The following is a 24,765-nucleotide window of genomic DNA, read 5'->3' as shown; positions in this document are numbered from 1 at the left end:
TTATTCTCAGACTGAGGTCATAACACGCCATCTCACTTCTGCCTCATAAGCCTCCCACACCCAGCAGCCAGGGACACAGCCTTCTGCAGCAGCCCTTTGTAAATATTTACACCTGGCAGTATTTGATTTTCTAGCTGTGTTTCCACACGTAACTAATCCCTGTTAGCCACAGGCTGCTAGTTTAGACACTGAAGTCTGGCACAGCAAATAGTCACACAGGCAAGTGTGTATAATTGCATTAATTTGGAACGCTTCAAGCATGATTGAAGTGGCCACTACATCTGCAAAGCTTTGCCAGTCGTTCATGTTGTTCTGAGCAAAGAACCACTGGATTAATTATTTCTCCCTAACACGTGCACGGCCCATACCACACCTCCATATACCATGGGGTAGATACACACTACCCCCCAGCTTTCCTCTGTTCTTCAGAGCTGCTTCCAAATCCCCAGCAAGGAGCAAGTTATTAGATATTAAAAGTTTTGTTAATTCCCCCGGCACTCGACAGCAACCACCCCTGGCTGTGCTTACATGGGGAGCTGCTGTGTTTGCTTTGCACCCTTCTGCCAGTCGCCAGGCAATTGAAGCTGGAGCAGAGCCCTCTGGTTCGTTCGCTTCCACAAGGATTACTTTGCTGCCCGTGTGAACCATACCCGCATTCCTGGCCACCGTGACAGCTGTCTGCAAGTTGTCCCCTGCAAGGATAGCAGTGAGGCAGGCTCCTCACATCTGCCACAGCATAGTGGAAACCCAGGTGGAGACCATGGACATGCAGTGGAGGACGCTGGAGGAGTAAATCTTTCTCCTGCGTGCCTGGTGGCAGCTAGCACAGCTGCAGAAGGAACCTGGGGATTTACCTGTGACCATAACGCTTCTGATGTGGGCGGCAGCCAGCTCTTGTAGCACAGACTTCGTCTCCTGCTTCAGGCGGTTCTCCATCACCAGGAGGCCCAGGAACACCAGCCCAGACTCTGCCTCCTCTCTTGGAGGAAGGACAGAAACACACACGCTGTTTCCCATGGATGGCACAGAGAGTGAGCCGTTTTTGTTCAGCAGGAAAGCCATGCTCAGTGGGAAATGCGTTTGCTCCACAGGGAAACACAACTGCTGCAAGTTCGAGGCAAACAGCGCTCAACAAGCACCAGCATTTCTTCAGCTTCAGCCAAGCTGCTGACCCACTACGTTACTGTCTCTAGGAAGGAGCAATACAGCAGAGATGCATGTGCAGAGAGGGACAGGGATTTGCAAGAACTGGCTGGCTGAAACCCACAGATTACAGCATATAGAATTTCTATTGCAGTCCCAACCTGTTGCCGTATAGAAGCACAATAACCAGCTTTCATTACCCTTTGAGAGCAGATTCAAAAATCCAGCTCGGTGAGCCTTGCAAGAGCAGTAGTAAAGCAAGCAAGTAACAGCGTAACCAGCATCAGCTGAGAGGAAGGCGTTATGTGGTCCAGCTCCCCAACATGTTTCCTTCGGCAGGAGGGGAGGGAAAGGTTTGGGGCAGGTAGGAAAGCAACCCCACAGCAATACCAGCAACTCATCAGCACACGCTACCTCTCTAGGCTCCTCACATCCGCATCCTTTCCCAGGTTTAGCACTTTATGGGCCAGGGCAATGACTCTGAAGCCTTGGCTTGTGTACGTGTTAAGCTCCTTTAAGAAATTAGCTGGGACTGTTTACAGGAAAAAAAGTTTTATGGTTAGAATACTCCATCCTTGCTGGTTGCTTTTCTAGGGTTAAATGCCTGTCCTTTAAACTACCTTACAGTCTTAGTTACAGTACCATGGCCTCTCATAAAATTCAGCTGTTTTGTACCAAGGCTGTGTACCTGACTGCTCCAATAAATTATCTATGCATCTGTTTTATACTTTCAAATGCATGTTAAGATGGAGGTAGATAAGATTAATAACTAGGCACAGGACAAATGACTGACTTCATAATTTTGTCCTAAGCTTTACTGCATACATGCTGAGTGACTGCAGAAATTGTTTTTATATTTATGCTTTAATGTGAGAATTCTCCCAAATCTGAAATTTTCAATTCTCTCATCATTCCCGTGACTTTAAAAGCAAATAGTTCCTTTTAACTTTGCAGTATGTCATACTTACTGTGTACTGCAATCACAACTTTATAGCGCAGCACCTAATTATTCATTAAGCTGTAATCAATACAGAAACAATCAAGATGGGATAAGAGGAGCTATTTAGAAACCTGAGAAAGTGCAACATAATTTTGAAGACATTTTTCTTGTTGATGTTGCCTTGTTTGGAGGTTTGTGTCATTAGATCTTAGGTGGTTCTAAACTAAATATTTCCGTTTTCCCTTAAAACTGTTTTCACATGTTTTCAGGTCAGTGCCCTCTGAAATAACAAACCACAGAGCCACAGACCACTGGTACTGTGTTGGCTTGGCATCCTTTTGAAATGAAGTAGTCAGTGAATGTGACCTGAGTTTCAAGTTTGCAGACAAATTTGAATACAAACCTAGCATACAAAAAAGAAAAGCCTATGTTTACTTGCAGCGAGAGGACAGAAGTCTTGGCTTGAGTGTTAATACCAATTATCCTTAATAACAGTAATCTGCATGTCCAATCTCAGCAAGTTTTCCATTGCTGAGATTTAAAGCCTTTGCAAGCTGGGTCAGTAACTCCATGCTGAATTTACAGGGCAATAAATTAGGAGGAAATTTAAGAACTTGTACAGTACAACACACTTGCTGTGACACATGCAATTACCATGATCTTACATCTGCTCTGGGTATTTTGATGTATCGACGTTATTTCTGCACTATATCTTCAGCTGATGCAAGTCAGCTAAGAGATGTATAGCAGGTGCACCTCAGGCTGTGCATCTCACTAGCTGTTGGGCTGTGTGCATCTTTAAGTTACAAACAAACAATAAAAACTTGTTTGTAATATTAACTAATGACATTTAACAAGCCCAAGGCTTGTTTGTGGGAAGAGTCACACATGCAGCTGCAGTGTGGCCAGGGGAAATCTTTTTAGGATTTCAGCCCCAACGTAAGCTCTGGTTTGCCTTAATTCCAAATAAACACTGTAAAGTTGCCCTTTCCCATTCTATACCGGTATCTTGTCTGCAAAAGCTGGACACTGTTTCTGGTGCTCCTTTCATGTACAGGTCATACTGTTCCTCTCCAATCTTCTGTGAAACAACAGACATCCTTTGCAGCCCAGAAGAAAAAGGGAATTGATGTAGGATTGCTATTCCTTCCACGGGAGCCTGGAAGAGGTTGGGAAAGTGAGATGTTATCCGAGTCACTGATTACACAAAGCAAATCCATTCTGAACTTCAGCTCATTTGAGTCTTTCTTGCTAAGGTGATTTATTATTACTGGGAGACTCTTTCACTTTCACTGCCTTAGGGCTATGGGACCAGATCACTGATTACAAGTTTATGAACCTTGGTCTCAGCAACTCTGTTGTTTTCCTAGCATTCTTCCCAGGAACCTCAGTGGTTTCCTTTATATTTAACTTGTTTCTGGGCTTTGTCCCAGCCTTTCTCTTAATAACCACATACTAATGCAATATTCCTGGATTCACAGTCCTGGGAACTGGAATTTCATGAGTTACAGTGACATTACCATGGGAACAGAGCAATCCTAGAAACAAGACTGATATCCTTGTTGCCACAGAACTGTCTTCCTGGTATTGCTAGCAGAAATCACACTCCTTCCACTGAGAAGAAGCTGGCTGGGTCAACATTTAGACTGGAAACATAACCATTTTCAACTGTCAAAACACAGCGCTTCCCAAGGGGCCTTTTAAGAGGAAAAGTGAAGCAAACACCTTGCTACTGGGGTTGCACAGCCGCTGCCAGCAGGACTCACGGACCCACATCCATTCTTCTCAGTATAATGCCTTGTCTTTACTCACATTGCTTCCTCCTGCAGGCGGACTCACGCTCCAGATGTTTATCCCATTTACATGGTTTCTCTGCTTTATTTTGCACTTAAACTGATTGTGCAGTTTTATTGTACCAGCAGCTTTTCAGAGTGAGGACTCAGAAGTCTGTACTTTTTATTAGTGCAAACAGAGTTGGAAATTAGTCTTTTAGATCAGTGAAGTTCTTTAGATGTCACTTCAGGAGCAGCATCTCCAATCAGAATTTGCTTTTCTGGTCCTACACTTCCAGGGGGTCTGTTTTGGGGGGAGATGCAGCACAATACCAGGGGTGGTTGAAAGGCATTTTGAAGCCACTAGCCCAGGTAAACGACTAGTGTCTGCGTGCTAGGAGTTTGCACTGGCTGCAGGTTAAAAACACATGATATTCATTTTCAGAAAGAACCGGACTTACTCTGCCGGCCTTCGGCCCTGGTTTAACGATGCAGATGCCGAGAGCCCCATCCTGAGCTGTGCTGGAGTCTTCTACCTCCTGTACAAGGAAAAGTGTTATTTCTGATACTTTTTTTTTTTTTTTGGCTTCACACCTATATGTTTAAGCAGGGGCAGCAGCACATGGGAGCACGTTTCCCCCTTACTTTTGACATCCAGTTGCAGAATATTTTGTTATGATATAATAGGTCTTCCTATCCATCATCAGTGACAGCCTCCCTGCAGCCTTGTCCTTAGAAGAAGCCTACGTGGCCCTGCATCTTTTGACTTGATGAGAGTAAAAACCTGGGTCAAATTTTGTGATTTCTCTAAACTCAAGTTCTACAAAATTTTAATGTCATATCAATGATGAAAGGAAAGAGAAATAATTATCCTCATCTATCTGGTTTTATCTTCTAGTATCCTGCTTTGAAAAGATTCTTACTGATACTCGGTGCAGAAACAGGGTGGTAATTTTCAGTGTAAGATGTTTTTAACCCTCCAGCTCTGTTACTTTACATGCTGCCAAGGCTCATTCACCCTCATAGTCCCCCTTCTGCTGCCATGTGGCTCTGCTGTTGCCTGCTCTTCCACAGGCATGAGCACCAGCCTGATGCCTTCCCACAGTGCTACTGTAAGAGCTGCCATCTGGTTTATTTATTGATTAATCTCTCTTGAGCAAAAGGTTGAAGGAGAAAAGATGACAAGGCAGTTAACTGCGGAGACCCAGAACCCCTCCAGGCTAGGATGTGGCAGGGAGAAGAGCAGCCTCTTTCCTTCTCCTGCCTCCTCTCACCCAAGCAACTCTCCACCCCTGAGGCTGAGCCGCAGGGCTCGATCTTTCACCCCTTCCCCAGGTCTCCCTGAGACTTGCTGTTCACTCAGCTGGAGGCTCCAGCCTTGGTTTCTCCATGGGGATATCCCTTTGCTAATCGGAGATAAGAACCTTTAGCATCAGGGCATAAAACCCTGCCTGTACATTTCCTCGGCTGACTTGTGCTCTCTGCACCATGTGGCCAACAGCATGGTTTGATCATTTGCTTCCAGCAAGCAGCAACCAGGCTCCCCCCTCTGCTTCCCTACACTCCAGTGTTTCCAAATCAAATTAAGAGAGCAAATGCAGGCAGCCCCAAGGAAAATGATTGCTGGGCTATCAAAAAGCAGCCACAGCACTGCAAATCTGTCAGGAGGTTTGTAGAAATAACAGCAAATTCCAGCTGATATGCCCAAGACTGGAAAGGAATTTCACCTACAGGCATGTATTTGAGCTTGGCTTGTGAGTAAATCCCCATGGGTCAGATTGGGGTTTTGGATGTGTGTGGAGAATGCAAGTCACATTACCCAGTGTGTGCCCTCAAACATTTTCAGGTCCAGCGGATCTCCCTGAATCTTCTTATCCAAAACAACCAGTGAATGACAGCTCACCATGGCTCCACACACAGGTCCCCAGGGCAGAGGAGTGTTGGATGGGAACTTATGGATTTTCTGAAACCTGATTAAAAGCAGAAGGTTAGTGGGACCACTTACGAGAGGGATGCAGAGGCACAAGTCCTCAGCTAGTGCACGCAGGTGCTGCTCTGCTGCACCCAGTGGAGCTGAGCCCAACACCTGCAAGCAACACTGTCCTACCCATCCTTCTGGTTAACAGGTCAGATACATTCAAGAGGCTAAAAAGTACCCGCTAATCAATTGGCCTGAGTTCAGCTTGATGTGAAGTAACTGAAATGGTAAAACACCCAGAGGGACTGGCACAGGAGTCCTGCTTGGCTTTTGCTGTTTGGTGTTATGTCACAGCACTCCCCAAACTATCAAGCTGCAACAAGGTCTTTTACTGTCTCATACCAGCGTACTCTTCATGCCAGCCCCTCCTCAGCCTTTTCCTCCTCTCACCTCATCCAGGGCACATGTTCTCTCTTCTCTTCACTTCTTCCTCGGATGCTCTCTCTTTATTGGCTGCCCAACCACTTAACAGAACAGCCACAGCTGCACCTTATCTACATCAGCCAACCCACAGCTGTATGTTATCAATATTAATTAACCCAGCCTCATTCCTTTACAGTGTTAGGCAAAGCAGAGGAGATGCTATTGGAGAGGAGAAAACTTGCAGCAGGGATCTCAAAGATGTTTGGCAACATGCTGTAAAAGATTTGTGAAGCTGCAGCATGGAAAGGGAGTGCATCTGCTTGGGCTGGTGCTGTGCACATGCCAGGGTAGACAAGCACCGTCAGCCCACCCTCAGCACCTGCCGGAGCAATGCAGGAGAGCCACGAGGAGCCTGACCTTCACTTCCAGCTGTAGATTTTACATCTGCATAGCCACAGACACCAGATACTTGCCCCTCACACTCTGGTTTTAAAAATGGGTAAGCTGGTTGACTTGAGTTACACCAAGGCACGCTGCCAAAGATTTATGCCCCAATTTTTCTGCAGGCAGTCTTGAAGCTTAGTCCCACCTCGGCACCGCAGTACAGACTCAATGCACAAGTCTGGGCTGGCCGAAGGCTCTGTAATTTCATCATGGAAGTTATTTCTCAGAGTCCTCTCTTCTCACACACACATTCCCCTCTAAAGAAACTGGCTGGCTGACAAGCCACAACACTGCCTGTTACCATTTGGGCTGGCATGTTAATTTGAAATTTAAATAGATTTTATTTACCTTTGATCACCACCAGCATCCCCTGTTACTAGCAAAGGCACAGTGAAATGAATCTGGAAGAGAGCAGTGTGACAGCTCCCAGCTCTATTAAACAGAACAATGAATCCGGGACCTATTGTCCCTCTGGGCCATCCAAAACTGTTCTCTTTCCAGCACATTATACCTTCTTCTCAGCCTGGTCATAATTGGCTTATTAATTAATACTTGAAAGACACTGTGAAACTGCTAAACATCACATAAAACCAACAAACATTTTTATCTTGTTAAACTTACAATAGGATATTTTGTAAGTTCAGTGAAATTCCCTTACTGTCATTGCCTGGCAGTATTCAGCTTAGCTGACAGCTAGTCTTATAATATGCTTTAAAACGTGAACATTTAAGAAAGTAATTATGCAAATAGGCTAATGAGATCAATGCAGACAGCAAGAGCTCCTCCTTGTGTTTTGGCAAGCCACCAGCACTGGTTCCCAGCTGGGTGCAGGTTGGCTGTGCCTGCAAAGAGAGCTTTACGTTTTGATACCTTACAGAGGATTTACTTTTTTTTTATTACATGAATTTATTCTCATACATGGATCCAGCTTTTTTCTGCTGCTTATGTGAGCAGACACTACCTGAAAAGCTACCTTGGTGTAAACCACTCTGGCACTGCCACAACAGTCTGCCTGCTGGTGGGCTCCAAGCCTGTCCAACATGCACCTACTCGGTGTGGCCTCCCTGATGCACTGGAGAAGGGCCAAGGAAAGATTGTACTGTGTGCCTGCGGTTTGGTCCCACTGGAAGGGTATTTTATTGGTTGACACTTATTAATTTCTTCTCATTAATTTGCATCAGATAGTAATTTTCTCTCTGTCCTTTGAGAAAGTATTGGGAATGTGATTTTTTCTCCTCTCGCAATGAATTCATCCTTTCATTCATTATGGCACGATTATCTCTGTGGTGTTGAAGTATCTGATATATTAACAACTACTAATGAAACCTGAGAGTTGATATGGTGTGTGTGATTTGTCCTGGCCACTGCAAAAGATTAGTATTTTGAGTTTGGCGTAAGCACACTGCAGAGCTGAAGTCTGTTACTGTATTACAGTAATAAGAATTAAATAGTATAAGGTCAAGTTTAATGTTTATGTAGTGGTTATTTCTTGAGGATTTCAATGGGTTTTGGCTAGGAATTGAGGTGGAGGCTGCCATGGGTTTGAGGGAGTCCCTAAGGACAGCTGAGCTTTACACGTCTGATCTGTGGTCTCACAGATTTCTTTCACATCATTTACAGAAGGTAGGTGAGATTTGACAGGCACTAAAGTCAGCAACACTTAATTTCAACCGAAGCAGCATTACCCTAACATTTAAATGATGAAAGGTTTATTGACTAGATTAAGAATATTTATTGAACTGTGCTGAGAATGACATAATTGAAAAGCTCTGTGCATATTCTCTAAATCCCCTCAGGGTAATTAAAAGCACTCATGCTGTTGCTGACTTCTCTTTGCCTTGAATTAGCAGCAACCTTTACAGCTATGCTTGCCACAGCAGTGCCCAAATGCGCTCCTTGGAGGGAAGGAGCCCAGCAGGGACACCCATTACAACCTGCCTCCCCAAACCCACCCGACATCTCTTGCTGCATGCTGTTTGCTGCCGCTCCATGTCCTATGCCACTGCCTCCCTCCTGACTAGACCTTTGGGCAGTACACCCACATGGGAGGATCTTGCTGAATGAAATCCTTCCTTACCGGCTCCCCTCGGCAGGGATGATGCCCCACAGGTCCAGTCCATCTTCTGTCAGCGTGCCTGTCTAAATTTAAATAAATATCTAGTTACCCTGCTGTTGCCCACCCCTTCTTCCCGCACATCCCCAGAGGTCCTTCCTCGGCTCCCACAGAGGATTTTTTCCCTGGGCTTAGATCAGGGTAGGTGGGATGAAGAAAAAAACCCCATATATATCCCATGTTCCTAGCAGCCCTCAGCATCTTCCAGTGGCCCAGGAAGCGCCTTACTTTGTCAAAGCAAACAAGATTGATCTGCCCGCAGATATTAATCCTCTGTGGGCTGATGCAGAAAATCTTCTTTTTCTTCAGCCTCCTTTGGGCATAAACAGTGCCTGCTGTCAAGGCAGCAGGGATGGCGGGAGGCACAGCCACAGTAAGGAGGAGGAGGGCCATAGCCACCACCTCTGCCACCGGCTTCTGCAAACAGAAAGAGCAACAGGAGCGATGAGGTGGGAAAAGCTTTCCTGCCCCACTACCACCGCTCCTGGGGGGTTGGACCCTCCTGCCCAGGAGCAATGCACCCCAAGCTCTGCCCATGGGGATGGCAGATTGATTCTGCTTGCTTCTCTCCATCTCTTCCCCACCCCACACACACCCCTACCAATTTCTGGGCACCTGAAAACTGAAATACAGAAGTGAACAATAGTCCAAGCATCTCACGTGACCAAGGCTCAGAGCTGGCACCTGCAGCGTGGCGGGCAGCCCTTGTACTCACGTTGTGGGACACGAACACACACACGGTGTAGATGAATCCAAACATGCCAATGACAGAGAGGCCTATGATGAACTTGAAGGCATCTCTGTAGAGTCTGAAGTTTACTGGCTTGGGGTAGAGGATGGATCTCACCAGCTCACCTTTAGCTGTGTTGAACCCTGTGCAAAGACACGCACCATACGTTGCCTGTATGGCATTGCAGCGGCGTGCTGCGACAGTGCCGCTCGGGAACAGGCAGCATCGCACACGCCTTGGCCATCAGGTGGCAACAAGCACTGCGCAGGGACAGCAGACCTGCCCTGGACTTGAACCACCAAGAGAAACCAGCTCTGGTACCAGCCTCTGGGGCTGCCACTGTCCCTCCACTGGTTAGTGAACAGTAAGAGAAATACCAGTCTGCAGCACAACGGCTCTCACTGGCCCTCCGCCCGTCGGCTTCGTCTGTATCACTTCTGTCCCGCAGAAGAGGATGTGTCTCCGATAGTCTTCCATGCTGTGGGTTTTCCAGGGCATTGGACTCTCCGTGAAGGGCAAAGCGGTTTTAGTAACTGGAATGCTTTCACCTAAGAACAACAGTGTGCAGCTTCACTTTAAAGGGATTTAAAAGTCAATCAGATTCTGCATACTAGAAAGTGGCAGCACCCTGTAGGTGCTCAAGCTTGCCTGAGTAATTAGTTTGCTGATATACTTACACACGTGGATTTATGGTGACAGTCATTATATTTTTAGTTTCAGAGTACATCAAGTGGTTTCTCTGAGCACCTTGTATCAAGAAGCTTGCATCAGATTTTGACCCTGAGCTGAGCTCATGCCTCGATGTTTAGGTATAACACTGACCCCTGTGCTCATACATTGCCTACTTGAACAGAACTGCTGCAAAGTCAGAATCCAAAAACTCAGAAAATATATATGCAGTGTATTTGAGTATTTTCACCTCCTACTCCTGACAGTATATTAATCCTACTGGGTTTTAATGCGGGTAAGAAATGCATATTACACAATGGCAGTGTTCAAAACCCCAAGACAACTGTGAATTATTCAAGCCACAGTTTTTCCACCTCTTGCTGCAAACTATTCTAATAGTAAAAAATTTGCTGTCAGAACAGAGACATCCCCCTGACAGAGAACCTGCACAGGGCTTTAGCATTTTAAACTCCAGTGCTACACCTGTGAGCATCCCTTCATTCACAATGCAGCTTCCATCAATCAGGACCGCATCACATGGTAGAGCAAGCTTTTTTCCATCTAAAAGAAACATGTCTCCAGGGACTAAGCAACAAGATTCCAGCTCTTTCCAACCTGTAGAACAATACAAAACCAAACTTTACTTGTGCACAAGTTCTGGGCAATGAAAAAAAAAATCTCAAGGTACACACAATGTCACTAAACTACACTGCATGATTTAAGGGCAGTGCTTCTTAGAAGTTAATACTGGCTGAAAAGCAACAATGCAAAGGTCAGCCCTTGTCTAAACGTCTCTCTCCAAGTGTGTGTCTTCAGTTTCATTTACTTAGTGTCCCTAAAACACCCTGACCAAGAAAACCTAACCAAGGCCTTTACATCCCCCATCACCCTCGCAATTGCCCATCTCAACAACTTTGGGAGGCAAAAATAGCTACAACCCCTATTTTATGGGTAAGGAATTGAGACTCAGGAAAGAAAGCACATACCTCAGGGGGAGCCATATATCTAGACTCCTTGAAAATCGCTCACAAGGTACTTGACAAGATTGTGAAAGTAGCCTATTGCAGAGCAGGGAAGCAGGTCTCAGAAGGCCAGAGTTGTTATCTAGTAGCTTGTTTGTGAAATTAAATTTTCCGAGCTGTTCTCAACTCTTAACACAAATTACTAGGTTCACCTGTATCATTACAGATGCTGCAGATACAGATGATAACGTTACAGATGCATCATTACCTCACCACATAGGCTGTACCCATACTTCTCACTGCCCTGCCTGCCTCACCTCCCTCTGCCCCATTCTCCCTGCAGCTTGCCTTTCACGTTTCAGCAGTAGAAACCAACAGGAGCTGTGCAACTCCAGATACATTTCAACATGTTAGTTAATTATACAGGCTGGTGAAGAGAATGAGACGCAGATGACTCACCTTCGCTCTTGGTGCAGACTGTAACCTGGACTTTGTTATGCTCCTCAACGAGCTCATGCAGCTTGGTAGACTGCTGTTGGTGGGAAAGTAATTGCGATGTTGAAACACCAATACTCAAGTGAAGCAGTAGGTTACTATTCAGTGATCATGCTAAGATCACAGAAACTGAACTCGGCTGAGTTACGCAGGGGAGGTTTCACATTTCTTGTTAGAAGTCAGGATGTGAGATCATTGAGTTAACCTAGAACAAGCTGCCATGGGAACACGGACCTAATTTTCATTTTGCTTCTTATTCATGCTGCTTATCTCCCTCGACCTTCAAGAGGCTATTCCTGCTTCATGTCAGAGAGAGCAGTCTTAGCTGCAACGCTGCTATCTGCAGTCCCTTAGCAGAGGGTTTCTTTGTACTCAACAGTTTTATCCTTGGGAGGTTATCAACAGGGCAACCAAGCTGTAAAGGCTGTCATTGCAAAACTGCCATTGCAAGAAGAAAAACAGGAATTCTGATTTAGTTGGGTGTCTGCACTTTGCCAGTTTTTGCAATCTAACTCAGACAATTACATATCCTGAGATAACGATGAAGTCAACTGTCATTGCAAGGCCATTAGAGAGAATGCCTTATCTTGATTTAGAAGTTGCAATTGCAAATCCCCAAACACCGATTTCTTCATTATCGTTGTTCATGTGAAGATGTCAGGATGGTTTGAAGAATATCCAGAAGCCCCAAGCATTGTAATTTGTCCTGCCAAAATTGTCAGCCACACAATAAAACCAGCCTTGCCAAAGAAAGCTGAATGGACCATCTCTCTTCTTCATGCTCTGCAATACCACGCTGGACACCAACACTTCAAGCACAAAGGTATGCTCAAAGAGATGCGAGTGCTTGTTCAACATGGGAGCACTACTCATCCTACAGATATTACTCAGAGATACAAAAATGCGATGCGCAGCCAACACACCTGTGCTGGCAAAAGCCTCAGCTATTCACAAAGCCCTCGCTGGGAACACTGCGAGACTGATAAAAGCATGCCCTTGGCAGGGCAGCGGGTGAGCCTCATCAGCACAGCTCACCAGTGCACACATACTGCCCGAAGTCCCACGACTCCAAAGGCCTTGGACCTACGCAGGGAACGTGCTGTGCACCTCCACCAGCCTAGGGAAAAGCAGAGCTGGTTCAAATAAAAGCCAGCTCCTGGAAGCGCAAAGTATTGCCTCCTCCTGGGCAGCACTTCACAGAGAAGTTTGCTATGCCACCTTCTCAACGAACTTTTCAAAGGGCTGAATCTTCCTTCCTTCCTCAAAATTCAGTGCTGGAACAATGACTTTAGCAGTGAATTTTGAGGCAATGTGAGCTGCGCCTGGCTCTGAAGCAACACATGAGCATGAAGGACCCAGATCTGCCATCCCTTCACCCCTGCAACTACCTCTAATTACATCACACTGTCTGCAGGAACCGTAATTCTCAGTGCTGTCCTCTAACTTTTACACTTTTCCTGAGGATTAACAAAACGTTTACCAGGGCTCAGGAATCCCCAGTTAATTTTTGCTTTTGAATCTTAACAATACAGAGGAACGTAATACCCAATATCCAGACCCAAGAGACTAAAACGTTGCCCGCCAGCCTCCTGTTCCTGTCGCATCTATACTTTCATTCACTCACACAGTTTCTCCTTTTTCCCTATGATATTCTTTCTCCATATGATTTTTGCCTTCCCTGTGTATTTAAAGTGGGTTCAGAAATCAAGAAAATGTTTTCCAGATTCCCAGGAAAGGTGTTCTGCAATTCCAGAAGGAAGCACCAGGAACCTCACCTGGCTGCATGAGGATACCCAATGGCAGGCAACTGTTGTGTGCAAGGCTCAGCTCAATCTATTTGCCTCTGCAGTAGAGACTAATGGTTTCAGGTTTATCACAGGTGAGTGCTTCAGGTCAAAAAGTGAATGAGCTGAGACTGTTAGAAACTTCTTCCAAGCAGCTGTATCCATGACAGAAGTGTTGATCAGATTTGAGAAATAAAAAGTTGTGTTTCTTTTTGCTCTTAAGATCTGTTACTTAGCAAACCTTAAGAGGAGCGAGTCCTCCTGAAATTTCAGTAGGAGCCAGACTCGCAGACAAAGGCCATCTTCATAAAGTCTTACAAACCCCCAGTGTCAGACTTCAATCTTCTTTAATTCTTGGGAAGTTCAATACCCTCAGGTATGACCCTTCTAACTCTTCTATAGCAATAAATATGTAGTAATACAGCAGAATACATAGCAATAAAAATATCCAGAAAGAGCATATAAATAGCTACTTGTGTCTGTGATAAATAAAATTGCTAGCAGAGTGCAGGATGGGGAGCAGGCAGGCTGTGCCGCAGACTCACCTGCGTGAGGTTGTACACAGTTAAGCCAACAGAAATGATCGACAGGATTATGATGGCCACTGAATATTCAATGTAGCCTTGGCTCAGCCACAGCGTAAGGGTGAAGGCTTGGAACACGTAGAAGGGGTTTAAAATCTGCAAATGCAAATGTAATGCATGTCAGGGGATGGACATAACACGTCAGGAGAGACTGAGTGTGGGAAAAGGTGAGAACATTTCATTACAGTGCCCAGGACTCTTAAACACCAATTTAAAGGGTTGATTTGGCATCCCAAGACAACATTCTTTCACGGTTATTTTACAGAATTAGTCTACTCCAGCTCTGAACTTACCAGCTTACACATAGTGGGGTTTGTAATTAAAAGCTGTTGCTAACCAGTTACTATGCAGCAGCAACTATGCAGGCAACTTGAAGTCAGACTTAAGGGACTTTAAGTTGGTTGGTTTCCCACAGTAGCCATATAACAAAGGTGACCTTAACATTTCTGATTCCAAGTCATTGCTACACAGGAAACACAAAATGTGTGTGGGGTGGAAAGACTGAGTTACTGAAAAAGTCTTTAATACTTTGTGATTCAAGAAAGTCACTGTGAATCCGATATTTATTTGGAAGAAGAAAAATGGTAAAGAACAACTAATGGTCTGTGGGTCCATCAGTAAACAGTCTTAAATTACAGCTAGAATGAAAGCTTGATTTCCTCGTACTTCCATACTTCTAGCTACTCTACCTTGCATCAGCCATACAAGGCCAGTCATCACTCACCCTAATGCCTTATGCTAAAACAGGCCACCAGCCCCACTGAAGTCTGAGAATGTAATTTTGGGTACTATCTAAGAACAAAACAATTAGATTAAGGTTTTCAGAGACTTGCCCATCACTTGGCTTGTCTGAAGGGGTGACAGACTTTTCTGTAGAAGTAGTATAACTAAAATAGGCACCAAAAAAGCTCTCTGCATAAAGATTGGAACTGAAATGAATTATTCATCTGACAAATTTGGTCCCTCAATGAAAATTTAATACTTTATTTGACATTCACTAGGACAAAGAGACAGACACTAAATCAGGGTGCTAGCCTTCGGACACAGAAGCTGTATCTGGACCAAAATATCACAAGCTTATGAGGACCAGTCTGCCTCCAGGCACCACCATTAATATTTCAAACATGAAGCTTCAGCCTTGGATGGAAGTGCAAAGTTCAAATTAAATAAACTTCTACAGTGCTACACTGGAGTTCTCTTCAAAACCATCTCCAGAGGGCACTGCAAGGTTGGTAACATCAAATCCAACCAATTTCAGGTGCCCTGGAGCTTTTCATGTACTTTGCAGGGTTTCAGACAAACTCCACTTAAAGTTCAGACACATACTAGCTTGGAGTCCCAGCATTCGTAGCTGTTTTCCATTTTAAGGACATTCATGTAGCATCCGTAGTCCACTAAAGTGAACACAGATGACATAACAGGATCCTGTATGCAAAGCCTCTGCTTACAGGTTGGCAAAAATACATGTCCAGCATTTCTATATGCAAACTCAGCAAGTAACCATCCATAAACATGTCTGTTATCCACAAAATGTGTTGGTTTTGTCCCATATAGAGGAAGAACAGTCTTGCAGTGTGCCCTTATTCAAGCAGGAAAGAAACCTGTCTTGTGTTTATGTCATAGGAGAAAAGGAAGTTACTGGGCAAATAAAGCAATTAAAAAATAGGAATTCTGTAAACATTTTCCTCCATTCTAAAGCACACTTGCAATTTACACTGCTGTTGAGGCCACAAGCAAGCCCAGCAGCAGCATTTCTCTAATGCTTTTTACTACCTTTGGACTACTAAACCAAGGCTGTTAAAGAGGAACAATTGTGCCTTACTCATACCAATGAAATTTCACTGAGGATCATTATCAAGAGCCCACATGAAAGGCCATAGCTCCTGACGTGGCTGTGGTCAGTCCTAGCAGCTGGGGAAAGCATGTCACTGCCCAGTCACGAGGCAAGATGTGCCAGCTCACGGGAGATGTTCAGTCAGGAGTACGGGCCTACAGCAGAGACAGAGGACATCAGTCTGCCATGCCACTGCTCTCCAGTCCAAGAAGGGACACAGTTATCACAAGGGTAACATTTAGCTGTTATAAGTACGTAGCACCAAGCAACCTCTTAGCTTCCTATTTTTCTCTGCAACCTTCTAATAGCCAAATAGGAGGTTCGCTAACTTTCCTCCATGGCTTATGCCTACGAAGCATCAATTGCCCGATCCCAGAGTGTCCAGATGAAGCCTTCAAAAAACTCCACACCCATCCCACCAAGTGCAAGTCTGACTTACTGACCTCTTTAAAAAGTAACTTCCAAATAGGACGAATTTCAACTTTGATGGCATTAGGTCCACACACCAGCTGCCTGTAGGAAGGTAGAGAAGAGTTCCCCATGTTATAGCTTAGTCATGTAAGGTAAAGCTTCATGTGGAAAACCGTACCCCAAAAAATTAACACTTGTCTAAACGTTTAGGTCCTGAGGCACCATATGGCTGAGCAGAACAAATAAATCTGTCAGGAAGCTATTGGACCTGAGAGGACTTTACACAGAAGCAGAATTTTAGTGTTTGCTTTTAAGGAGATGGCAAAGGAAGCCTGTTACGCCTTGCTGTGCCCTTAACGGAACTGGTGCTGTTTTCCCCACACTCACCCTGGCACCACTCAGAACAGAGAAAGCTCTACAAAGTGTGAGGGATAACCATTCTGCACCTTTCCCAATGTCACCCGTGCAGTCTGCACTGACTTACTACCGAGATGACTAGCAAGAAGCTCACATGAATTTGAAAGTGAGATTAAATAGGTCACACTGTCATAATTAACTCATGTCTACTCCTATGCAGACCGTACCTGATCGCCTGTTCTTCCCTTGTCAGGCCAGCACCAAACTTGTGGTGTATGCTGTGACACGTGTTGCTGTCTTCTAATGATCTAGAACAAGAGGAAAAAGTTCAGGCAAGGGAGTCCTCTACTGCAAAGGGGTTTATAACAGGCTGCTGGCACTCACCCAACTTTCTTGAACTCTTTTACAGAAAAGTCCCAAACATAACGGATTTTCTGCACCTGGATACACCTCATCTGCAAGACCAAATAGCAAAAATGGCTTTTGACGTTCAAGGGAAAACCACCTCACTGCCAGAGAAATGCTTCCCTATGTTTTAGGGGAAAGCTTGAGCTCATGTAAACAGGATTTGCAGGAAGATGCTGACAGAGCACCCTTGGGAGCCTCCAGGTGCCTTGACTCATATTTTCATCCACCGTGTCCCAGCCATCTTTCTTCTCCATTTTATAGATGACTTACCTTTAGCTGTGGCTTCATTACAGCTCTGTTTAAGACCGAATCTTTATCAGCTACAAAAGGACCACCTGAATTACTACCAACAGGTAGTACCAATGTGGACAAATCAATCCAGGTCACTTTCTTCCAGGTGTATCTCTGAAACTCATCCTAGAGAAATAGAGCACAGTTCAGTAGCAAATCGAAAATGTTGCCTGTGATAGTTTCCCGATTCTGGGAAGTACATATGAGATTCCCAGAGAACTATGGTACTGTAGCATCTTTTCAATCACAGCAAATGTAAGTCTGTAGTAACAGGGATGCTGGTATCAGTGTTTTAGTACTAATCAGTACAGCACTTTGAAGGCATTCTCTCACAATTATCTCCATTAGCTTTGATTCATGCTGCAGAGCAGTATCTGTGAAGATGAAACTAAACCACAGGGTATGTTTCTACCAGATGCATATTTAGCCTATGCAATCAGACTAGAGCCACTTGGAAGTAAAAGCCTTCTGAAATACCTCTGGTGTGGACATTGAGTCCTCAGCACTAGGTGCTTTGCTCTACAGAACTCCTATAATGCTGTGTTACTTGTCATACATCCATAGCCAAAGGCAACTCAGCTGTACTGCTACAAGTGCACTCAGACTGAATTGTCCTTTAATCAGTTTAGTCTAATGTAACTAGTTACAATGAGCAATAGATTACTCATTTAGTGGTTTGAGTGCATTTATTTTAGGAATATCATTGCAACGTTGAGCATTAAGTGCCTTAAGCATTTGCTCTGCTAGAATTGGGTTGGGTTTTAATTTACATTTATTGAGTCTTAGAATATAACCAATGCCTGAAATCTAGCTCTCTCAAATCCATCTCCACAGCATTCTCCAATAACTTTAAAACAGAAAGGCTACGAACAGCTACAGCTCCTGAAGATGATCCCTCACTGAAGCCAGTTGGCTGCACCCCGTGCACAAAAAGGAAGGGAAGAGGCAGAGCTCTTTTACGGAACATGCTGCTGGCAGAGGGCAGCTGCCGGAGCCCATGGGCGGGCGGCAGCGATGCCTGAAGCCTGCTAGGTGCCCAGCCGCCAGGCAGAGCAGCCGCACTCTTGTCAGTGTAAACGTGCTGCTTTACATGGTATTTCAGACTCCGTGAAAATAAAAACGATTGGTCTTCTGAAGCTTAGCTCATCCCTTCTGCTCCACTTACAAAAGCGGAAAGTATTATTAACCTGCTACACCCTGCAGACAGCGGGCTAGGAGGGTTCACCTACTGTTGTCCTGAGCAGAACCACGTCTGCTTCTTCCAGGCTGCAGCGGATGCAGTTTGCCCACACATCCCACTCTGGCTTCCAGTAAAACAGCAGCAGCAGTGCCCCACAGGACAAGATGTATCCAGCAATGCACAAGGCCTTTCGGCAGCTTTGAGTTTTGTAACCAAATATCTCCTGTACAGCAAAGAGAAAGCGTTCTTTGTTAACAAGTTTGACTTTGGAGATTGTTCATCTGGAAGCCCAAGCTTACTGAAAAGGAAGGGTGGTGACTGAAGCCACTATGACTGCTAAAAATCATTTTTGGAAATGAGAGTTTTCTGGTTCATATGACGTAGTTAAGAATACAGCAGAGCTGCTGAAAGGAGGATGCTGCTGGGCTACTGCCAGCAGAAGAGTGTTCTCCTATCAGCTCTCCCAGGATTAACAAAGAATTAACTCCAGTGTGGAGGTTTTGCCACCAAGACTGTAGCTGCCCCTTATGGTACCAGCCTGCCTGCAGTGCCAGCACCACACCGCCCTGCCTGCCACCCAGGTGGGCATCTCCATGTGACCTTAGTGCTGACTGCTGCGACCTACCTTGCAGCAGAGACCCAGAATGTGCCTCAGGGAAAGAAAACTGTGAAGCCCCAGGCAGCTCCTCCCAGGTACCAGCTACCGTACCTACTGGTGTGTTGGCTTCCACCACGTACATCTTATCTTGAAAGCAAATATGGAAGGACTCTTTTTGCTCTGTACACTCTCTTCCTCCAACTTATTCCCCAGATCATCTGTCATCTTCCTTTCTTGCCCTTTCGTTTTGATAACCCATCTGTTCAGTTATGCTCCACTGTATGTGAAGGAGATTGTTTGGTCCACAGCTTTAGGTTTTTTTTCTTGAGAATAATTTTAGATTTTTGTACCCTTTGGTTTTCTCCAAACCTGCCCACAGGGCTAACAATAAATTTAATGCCTGTAGTGTAACTAGATCCTTCCTTTTACACTGTGGGGGCTTTCCCAGCCCTCTCAGCACCCTGCAGGGCATGTGACTCACAGCTGGTGACTCACAGCACCCAGGGATGCCAGCATCCCTTTGGACATGTCATCCACATCCAGCACGGCCACAGCTCCCACAGCACTGAGACAGCAGCCATGGATGGACAGGACAACAGCCTGGCCCTGCAGTGACGCACCTCCCATCACCAGCCATTGATTGTCCCTTTGCTTCCCCACAGGCACCAAGGTGGGAACTTGGCAAACCCCACCAAGGGGCTCTCTTTGTGCCATCCATGCTATGGCAGGTTTCTCTGGGAAAAGAATTTTGGTTTAAGGCTGAAATGAAAACTTAGGGAAAAAATTTAATTTGTTGTTGTTGTTGCATCCACTGCTGAGAAAAAAAAAAAAAAAAAACCACCAACAAAAAAACCCAAAACACCAACAAAAAAGCAAATAATTGCTTTCCACCAGGTGTCTTCATTCCTGCTGCAGTGATCCATTTGTTTCCCTGTACAGGGAGGGCACTTCCCAGCCACCTCTCGGCTTTCTCCCCCACTCCACAAAGCCCAGCTCCAGACAATCCCTGTGACTTCACCCTAGGACTGATGATGAGGGCAGGAGAGTGCCGGTGCTCGGGAGCAGTCAGGGGAAGCAGCAGCATTGCAAGGGAGCAACTGTGGTGCTGCCCTGCCTGTGCCTGGCCCATGCCCTGGGCAACCTGGGCACGCTGCTGGCCCACGTCCAGCTGGCTGTCAGCCACCACCCCCAGGGCCTTTTCCACCAAGCTGTTTTTCCACAGTAGCTTGCCAACTAAAGCACACAATGTGGTGGGATAGTGTAACCTATTGACATGGGTTATGTAGCTGAGAAGAGGAGGAGGAAATGGCATTTTAAATTATAAAAATGAGGAAGTCCCACATCTGAAATATGCATGAGAAATGGCAGAAGGATGACCGCTGCTTTACAGGAACACATTTGCAACAAAGCAGAAGCTTTGCAGGGGGCTTGTACAAACAATTGTACTGGTTCAACTTCAAATACTGTTTTCAAGTGATATAAAGGCAGCAGAGTAAGCACCTACTGAGGTTTAAGAGAACAATTAACTACATTTATCTGAACTCTGATCACAATCAACAAACTAAGCTGAAATCAATGCAGCTCAATTGAAATAAAGATAATCACGCAGTCCTTAAACCAGGTTTGTGAAATCAATTTCAGAACAGCTCTACAGCTTTTAGATGGGCAGCCCTGCTGTATACAAAATATCATTTCTTCAGGGGCTACAGAAGTTTGCATCTACAGCTGCCAATTGTATTTTCAGAGTGGGAGGACAAACAATAGTGTCCACAACTAAGGACAGTCAAGGAGATTTTAGTTTTCTTGCCTTTTCATAGCAGGATTTTTATAAATACTCTCCAAATACAGGCCTGGAAAATAAGGAACTTGTTATGGGGGTGGCTGGAATGGCAGGAGGCGCATGGGACCACAACTCATCCATGAGCCCTCAGGGACTGAAGAGGGCCAAATCTGCAGCCAGAAGCTGAGGGAACGCTGGGAACAGCTGTAGCATTTAGGGCTGGATAAGTGCAAGACCAGGAGTCGCCCAGTGAGAGCATTTGGAGATTTCTAGCATGCACCAAACACGGGCTGTTGCCAGCAAGGGCTGCTCTAGCGCACAGCTGTGTGCTAAACACAGCCACTGAGGAACCCAAAAATGCATTAGACATGATGGAATATAATCGATAGACATAGGCTATACATGTCAAAGGCATGGGTTAAATAAGCGGAGTGTTGCTGTAAGCTCTTGGCATGGGCGTGCTGGCGAGGTGCCCCTTCCCAGAGGCTGCGGGACCCCAGCACAACCAGGTCATGCCAGGTCCTCACCATTGTGCCAGCATGGAGCCAGGCAGGAGCTCATGTCCCACGGGGCAGAGAGGTGGCCTTGGCTGGTAGGGTCAGGCCCCACGCAGCTGCAGCACATGGCCGATCAACAGCTCACCCCTCACAGCGAGGTGCGCAGGCAGCCGGTGCTGGTGGGCAGCCTGTTCCCAGAGGATACACACTGGGTACCCACACAGTACTGAGAAAGCACTGCAGGGCAGAGCTAAGGGGGATACTGGAAGAACTTTACCAGTGCATTTAATTGTAAAATGCTGATACCAGAGGAATCTCATCAGTGTGCTTAATTATAAAATATTGAAACATATGTATCCTTGACTTTAGCCGAGCTGTACAACACTGCATTGTGTTAACTGTAGGCTCCTGCAGCTTAACTTACTAGTAGATAAGAACCGGTCCGAAACCAGGGCACGAGCCAAGAGTGTTGAAACAGGGCCAGGAGAAGAGCAGGTCACCAAAATAACAAGAAGAAGGAAGGGAAGATAACAAGAAAAGAGGATGAAGAAAGGATAAAGATGTCCCAAACGACCACCAGATGACCCCCAACTCATTAGACCACACATGCATGGCAAGTATGTAGGATAAGTAGTTCTTGGAATGGTAATAAATATGCTAATGATTTCTGAGAAATGTCATAAATATGTATAGATCAGCCATATAAAGACAAACAGAGAACAAAGTCAGCATGCATTGCATGTTGGGCAGAACTCATCCCCTGTGCAGCTGGTACTGAAAATAAAGAATGTTTGCTTTCTAAAACTAAAAAATGAGTGTTAGAGAGTTTTGCCTCCGATTTTTTGGTAACAAGGGAACCCACATCCACAGCTGATGTGCTACACTGAGCCTGTCAGCTGTAAGAGTTTTCCAAGGAGTACAGTACCTGGAGCCAAGGCCACTTCAGCAAACAAGGAGCCACAGGGAGATGCGTTGTAAGAGCCAGCGCTCAGCCGACACAGCCAGCCTTGCACAAGGCAGGTCGTGCCAGCAGCACCCAGGGCAGAGCCAGGGCCCTTCTCTGCCGGCTGGGGTGCAGCCACAGGCTGGATGGGCAAGAGAGGTGTCTCCTAGAAGTGGGTGCAGCTTACCCGGGGTGCACAGGCTCCCAGCTAAGAGGCTGCTTGTGGCAACAGCCGCAATCCATGCATCCAGGCCCTCCATCCTCATCAGGCAGTTGGCAGCCCCATTGCTTCTTATGCAAGTAGAGGCAGGCACCGAGGGCCGCATCCACACACCAGCTAGTGACACCCTGGAGAACACCATCTGTAGCGATCAGCATGACACAGATGATCCCTAGCTGACTCCTTACCTGTCTCCCACAGCACATATCTCATTTTGTGCTGGATCCAGGCTGCTACAACTGGCCTGAGCTCTCTAGTCTAAAACAAGCTCACACGAGCAGCAGTCAAATCCCAGCAGGAATTTACTGAATGCAACCAGCAAAACTGAAGCCCCACCGCTGTTAGTAGCCCTGCAAGCAATCATGACACAGAGCTGCAGGTGTGCTTTGCAGGGCAGGATGTCTCCCACCTGTGCATGCCCTGAGCACCTGCGTTCCCATGATGGAGGCACTTACTCAGACCCCAAGGCTGGGCAAACAGTGACACTGGAGATGCTGGGAAATAGCTGCTATCAGCCTATGCTTGCAGGGGATGGAGACTCCTGTCCTGGGGGAACATTCTGCTGTGCTTCCAGTGCACGCAGCACATACATATCTCTAGCAAATATAGAAATGACAGGGCTGTATTTTATACACCTGTGCAGAGGCATCTACTTCTGTGCCCACTCTGTGCACCGGAAACATCTGGATTCCGGTTTTCCCTTGCACAGAAAGCTGGAGGGGAAAGTCTTACTCCCAGTCTCACCAGACTCCGTGTAATCACTCCATGTCAGCAGGGAGAGGAAGAGTTTCCAACTCATTGTATTTGCAAAGTACTCACTGCAGCACTTCCAGGCTGCTGCACATAATAAATAATCAATCATAATCAAAGACAGAAAGTAGATTCAATTAACATTAGTAAAAACCCTTGTAAGGACAGAGCAACAACATAAAAGCTGTTGTCAAAGACTGAGAGAGAAGGGATTCCTGCCATGAGAGTTGCAGTAGACTTTGGTCATCTGCCCAGTCTTCCCAGATCTGGTAAGCAACAAAGTCCCTTACATTTCAGGAGAAGTGATTTAATCACTGCTTCAGACAATTGTCCGGGATAAACTAATTTGTAAGCACATTCCCTACGACTTGTTTTCTGATGCATGATGGGAAGTGTAAGTAAGTAAGGGAAAGTGTACCCATTAGTAGAGATCCTCACAATCAGGATGGAAAAGACAATGGAACAGACAGTGGGGAAAGGGACATTGCTCCTTAGACAGATGACTTCTGGTGGGCAAAGAGGTCTCTTCCATATTTCTTCACCAAGGCTACGCTGAAGAGACGGTGCCCAAATGGGGAGTTCAAGGTGAAGAAGAAGCAGAGGCATATATAGAATGGACACGTGAGTGAAGAGGTGCACAAAGAAACCAAAACCCAGCATGGTGCCCCACTCCTTACCAGCTCATTTTCCTCATCCTTGTTGAGGAGCACACAGTGATCCTTCCAAAGCTTCTCCTCCATCTGAGCACGTTGGTTTCAGTCCTGGATGCCCTGTCTGTGGGCTCAATCAATGTTGAACGCAGTTACCGGCTTAAGTTCAGGCCGGTGTTAAAGTCACTTTCACCGTGGTCCTGTCTGCTGCCTTTGAAAGTCTCACAGCACACAGGCTTTTTATTAGGCTCCCAGGGGAGGGAGGAATACCCACCCTCATGCGTAAAGCCCTTAAATTCCCAGCTTATGTAAGATGCATTTCTCTGTCTCCTGGCTGTGCTGTGTTCACTGGGGTGGGGTGGGATGGGGCAGAGCTCCAGCAGTGAGGGAAGAAGTCCTGTGCCGGGGGGATGGCTCTGCGCAGGGCTCAGAGGGAGATCGAGGCACAGAGCAAGGAGGAGGGTGGGAGAGTGCCACAGCCCCGCACAGAATTGACCCCAGAGCAGCACCCCAGCACTGGGAACCACCTCCAGCGTGTCAGAAAGAAGCATCTGCTGTAGGGAGATCGCAGTGTTTGGGCCTGGGCTTGGTTTCAGTGCAGTGGAGGTACACGCTGGAGCAGTGTTTCTCAGGTATGGATCTAGCCTGAGCTTCCCCACTAGCACAGAGCATCCCCTCAAACACACACTTCGGTTCAAATTCTTCCTGAGTTAGAAGGTAAGAACAACAGGGCTGGATGACTCCTCTGGAGAAGCCCAGCTGGGCAACACAGGACCCCTGAACAGTGTGCAGCATGAATCCCTGTGAGGCAGGGAGAGGTAGGGGCTCCAGCCTGTCACCCTGGCAGGGACAGCAGGGACAGGCAGGCT

The 24,765-nt window shown here is 46.1% G+C and overlaps 1 protein-coding gene across 3 annotated transcripts in view; it reads right to left on the bottom strand.

The window, feature by feature from the left end:
* Positions 1-24,152, bottom strand: part of ATP13A5 (ATPase 13A5) — a 35,580-nt gene extending 11,428 nt beyond the window's left edge. For 2 of the 3 annotated variants that reach the window (XM_040613122.1, XM_040613124.1), the window contains exons 1-19: positions 23,924-24,152; positions 18,508-18,681; positions 17,258-17,404; positions 16,964-17,034; positions 16,807-16,887; positions 16,255-16,324; positions 13,939-14,073; positions 11,574-11,646; positions 10,636-10,767; positions 9,861-10,031; positions 9,469-9,626; positions 8,982-9,170; positions 8,718-8,779; positions 5,675-5,825; positions 4,317-4,394; positions 3,086-3,242; positions 1,558-1,675; positions 855-979; positions 529-692 (exon numbers count right to left, since the gene is read on the bottom strand). In XM_040613122.1, the coding sequence (XP_040469056.1) occupies positions 529-692; positions 855-979; positions 1,558-1,675; positions 3,086-3,242; positions 4,317-4,394; positions 5,675-5,825; positions 8,718-8,779; positions 8,982-9,170; positions 9,469-9,626; positions 9,861-10,031; positions 10,636-10,767; positions 11,574-11,646; positions 13,939-14,073; positions 16,255-16,324; positions 16,807-16,887; positions 16,964-17,034; positions 17,258-17,404; positions 18,508-18,681; positions 23,924-23,986 (2,319 nt within the window). In that variant the 5' untranslated portion in view covers positions 23,987-24,152. The remainder of the gene's footprint in view (positions 1-528; positions 693-854; positions 980-1,557; positions 1,676-3,085; positions 3,243-4,316; positions 4,395-5,674; positions 5,826-8,717; positions 8,780-8,981; positions 9,171-9,468; positions 9,627-9,860; positions 10,032-10,635; positions 10,768-11,573; positions 11,647-13,938; positions 14,074-16,254; positions 16,325-16,806; positions 16,888-16,963; positions 17,035-17,257; positions 17,405-18,507; positions 18,682-23,923) is intronic. The other variant, XM_040613123.1, reaches the window with a different exon arrangement.
* Positions 24,153-24,765: the final 613 nt, after the last annotated feature.

The sequence above is a fragment of the Falco naumanni genome, chromosome 13 (assembly GCF_017639655.2).
Source record: "Falco naumanni isolate bFalNau1 chromosome 13, bFalNau1.pat, whole genome shotgun sequence".
Taxonomy (NCBI): domain Eukaryota; kingdom Metazoa; phylum Chordata; class Aves; order Falconiformes; family Falconidae; genus Falco; species Falco naumanni.
This window is presented reverse-complemented; position numbering and strand designations above follow the sequence as displayed.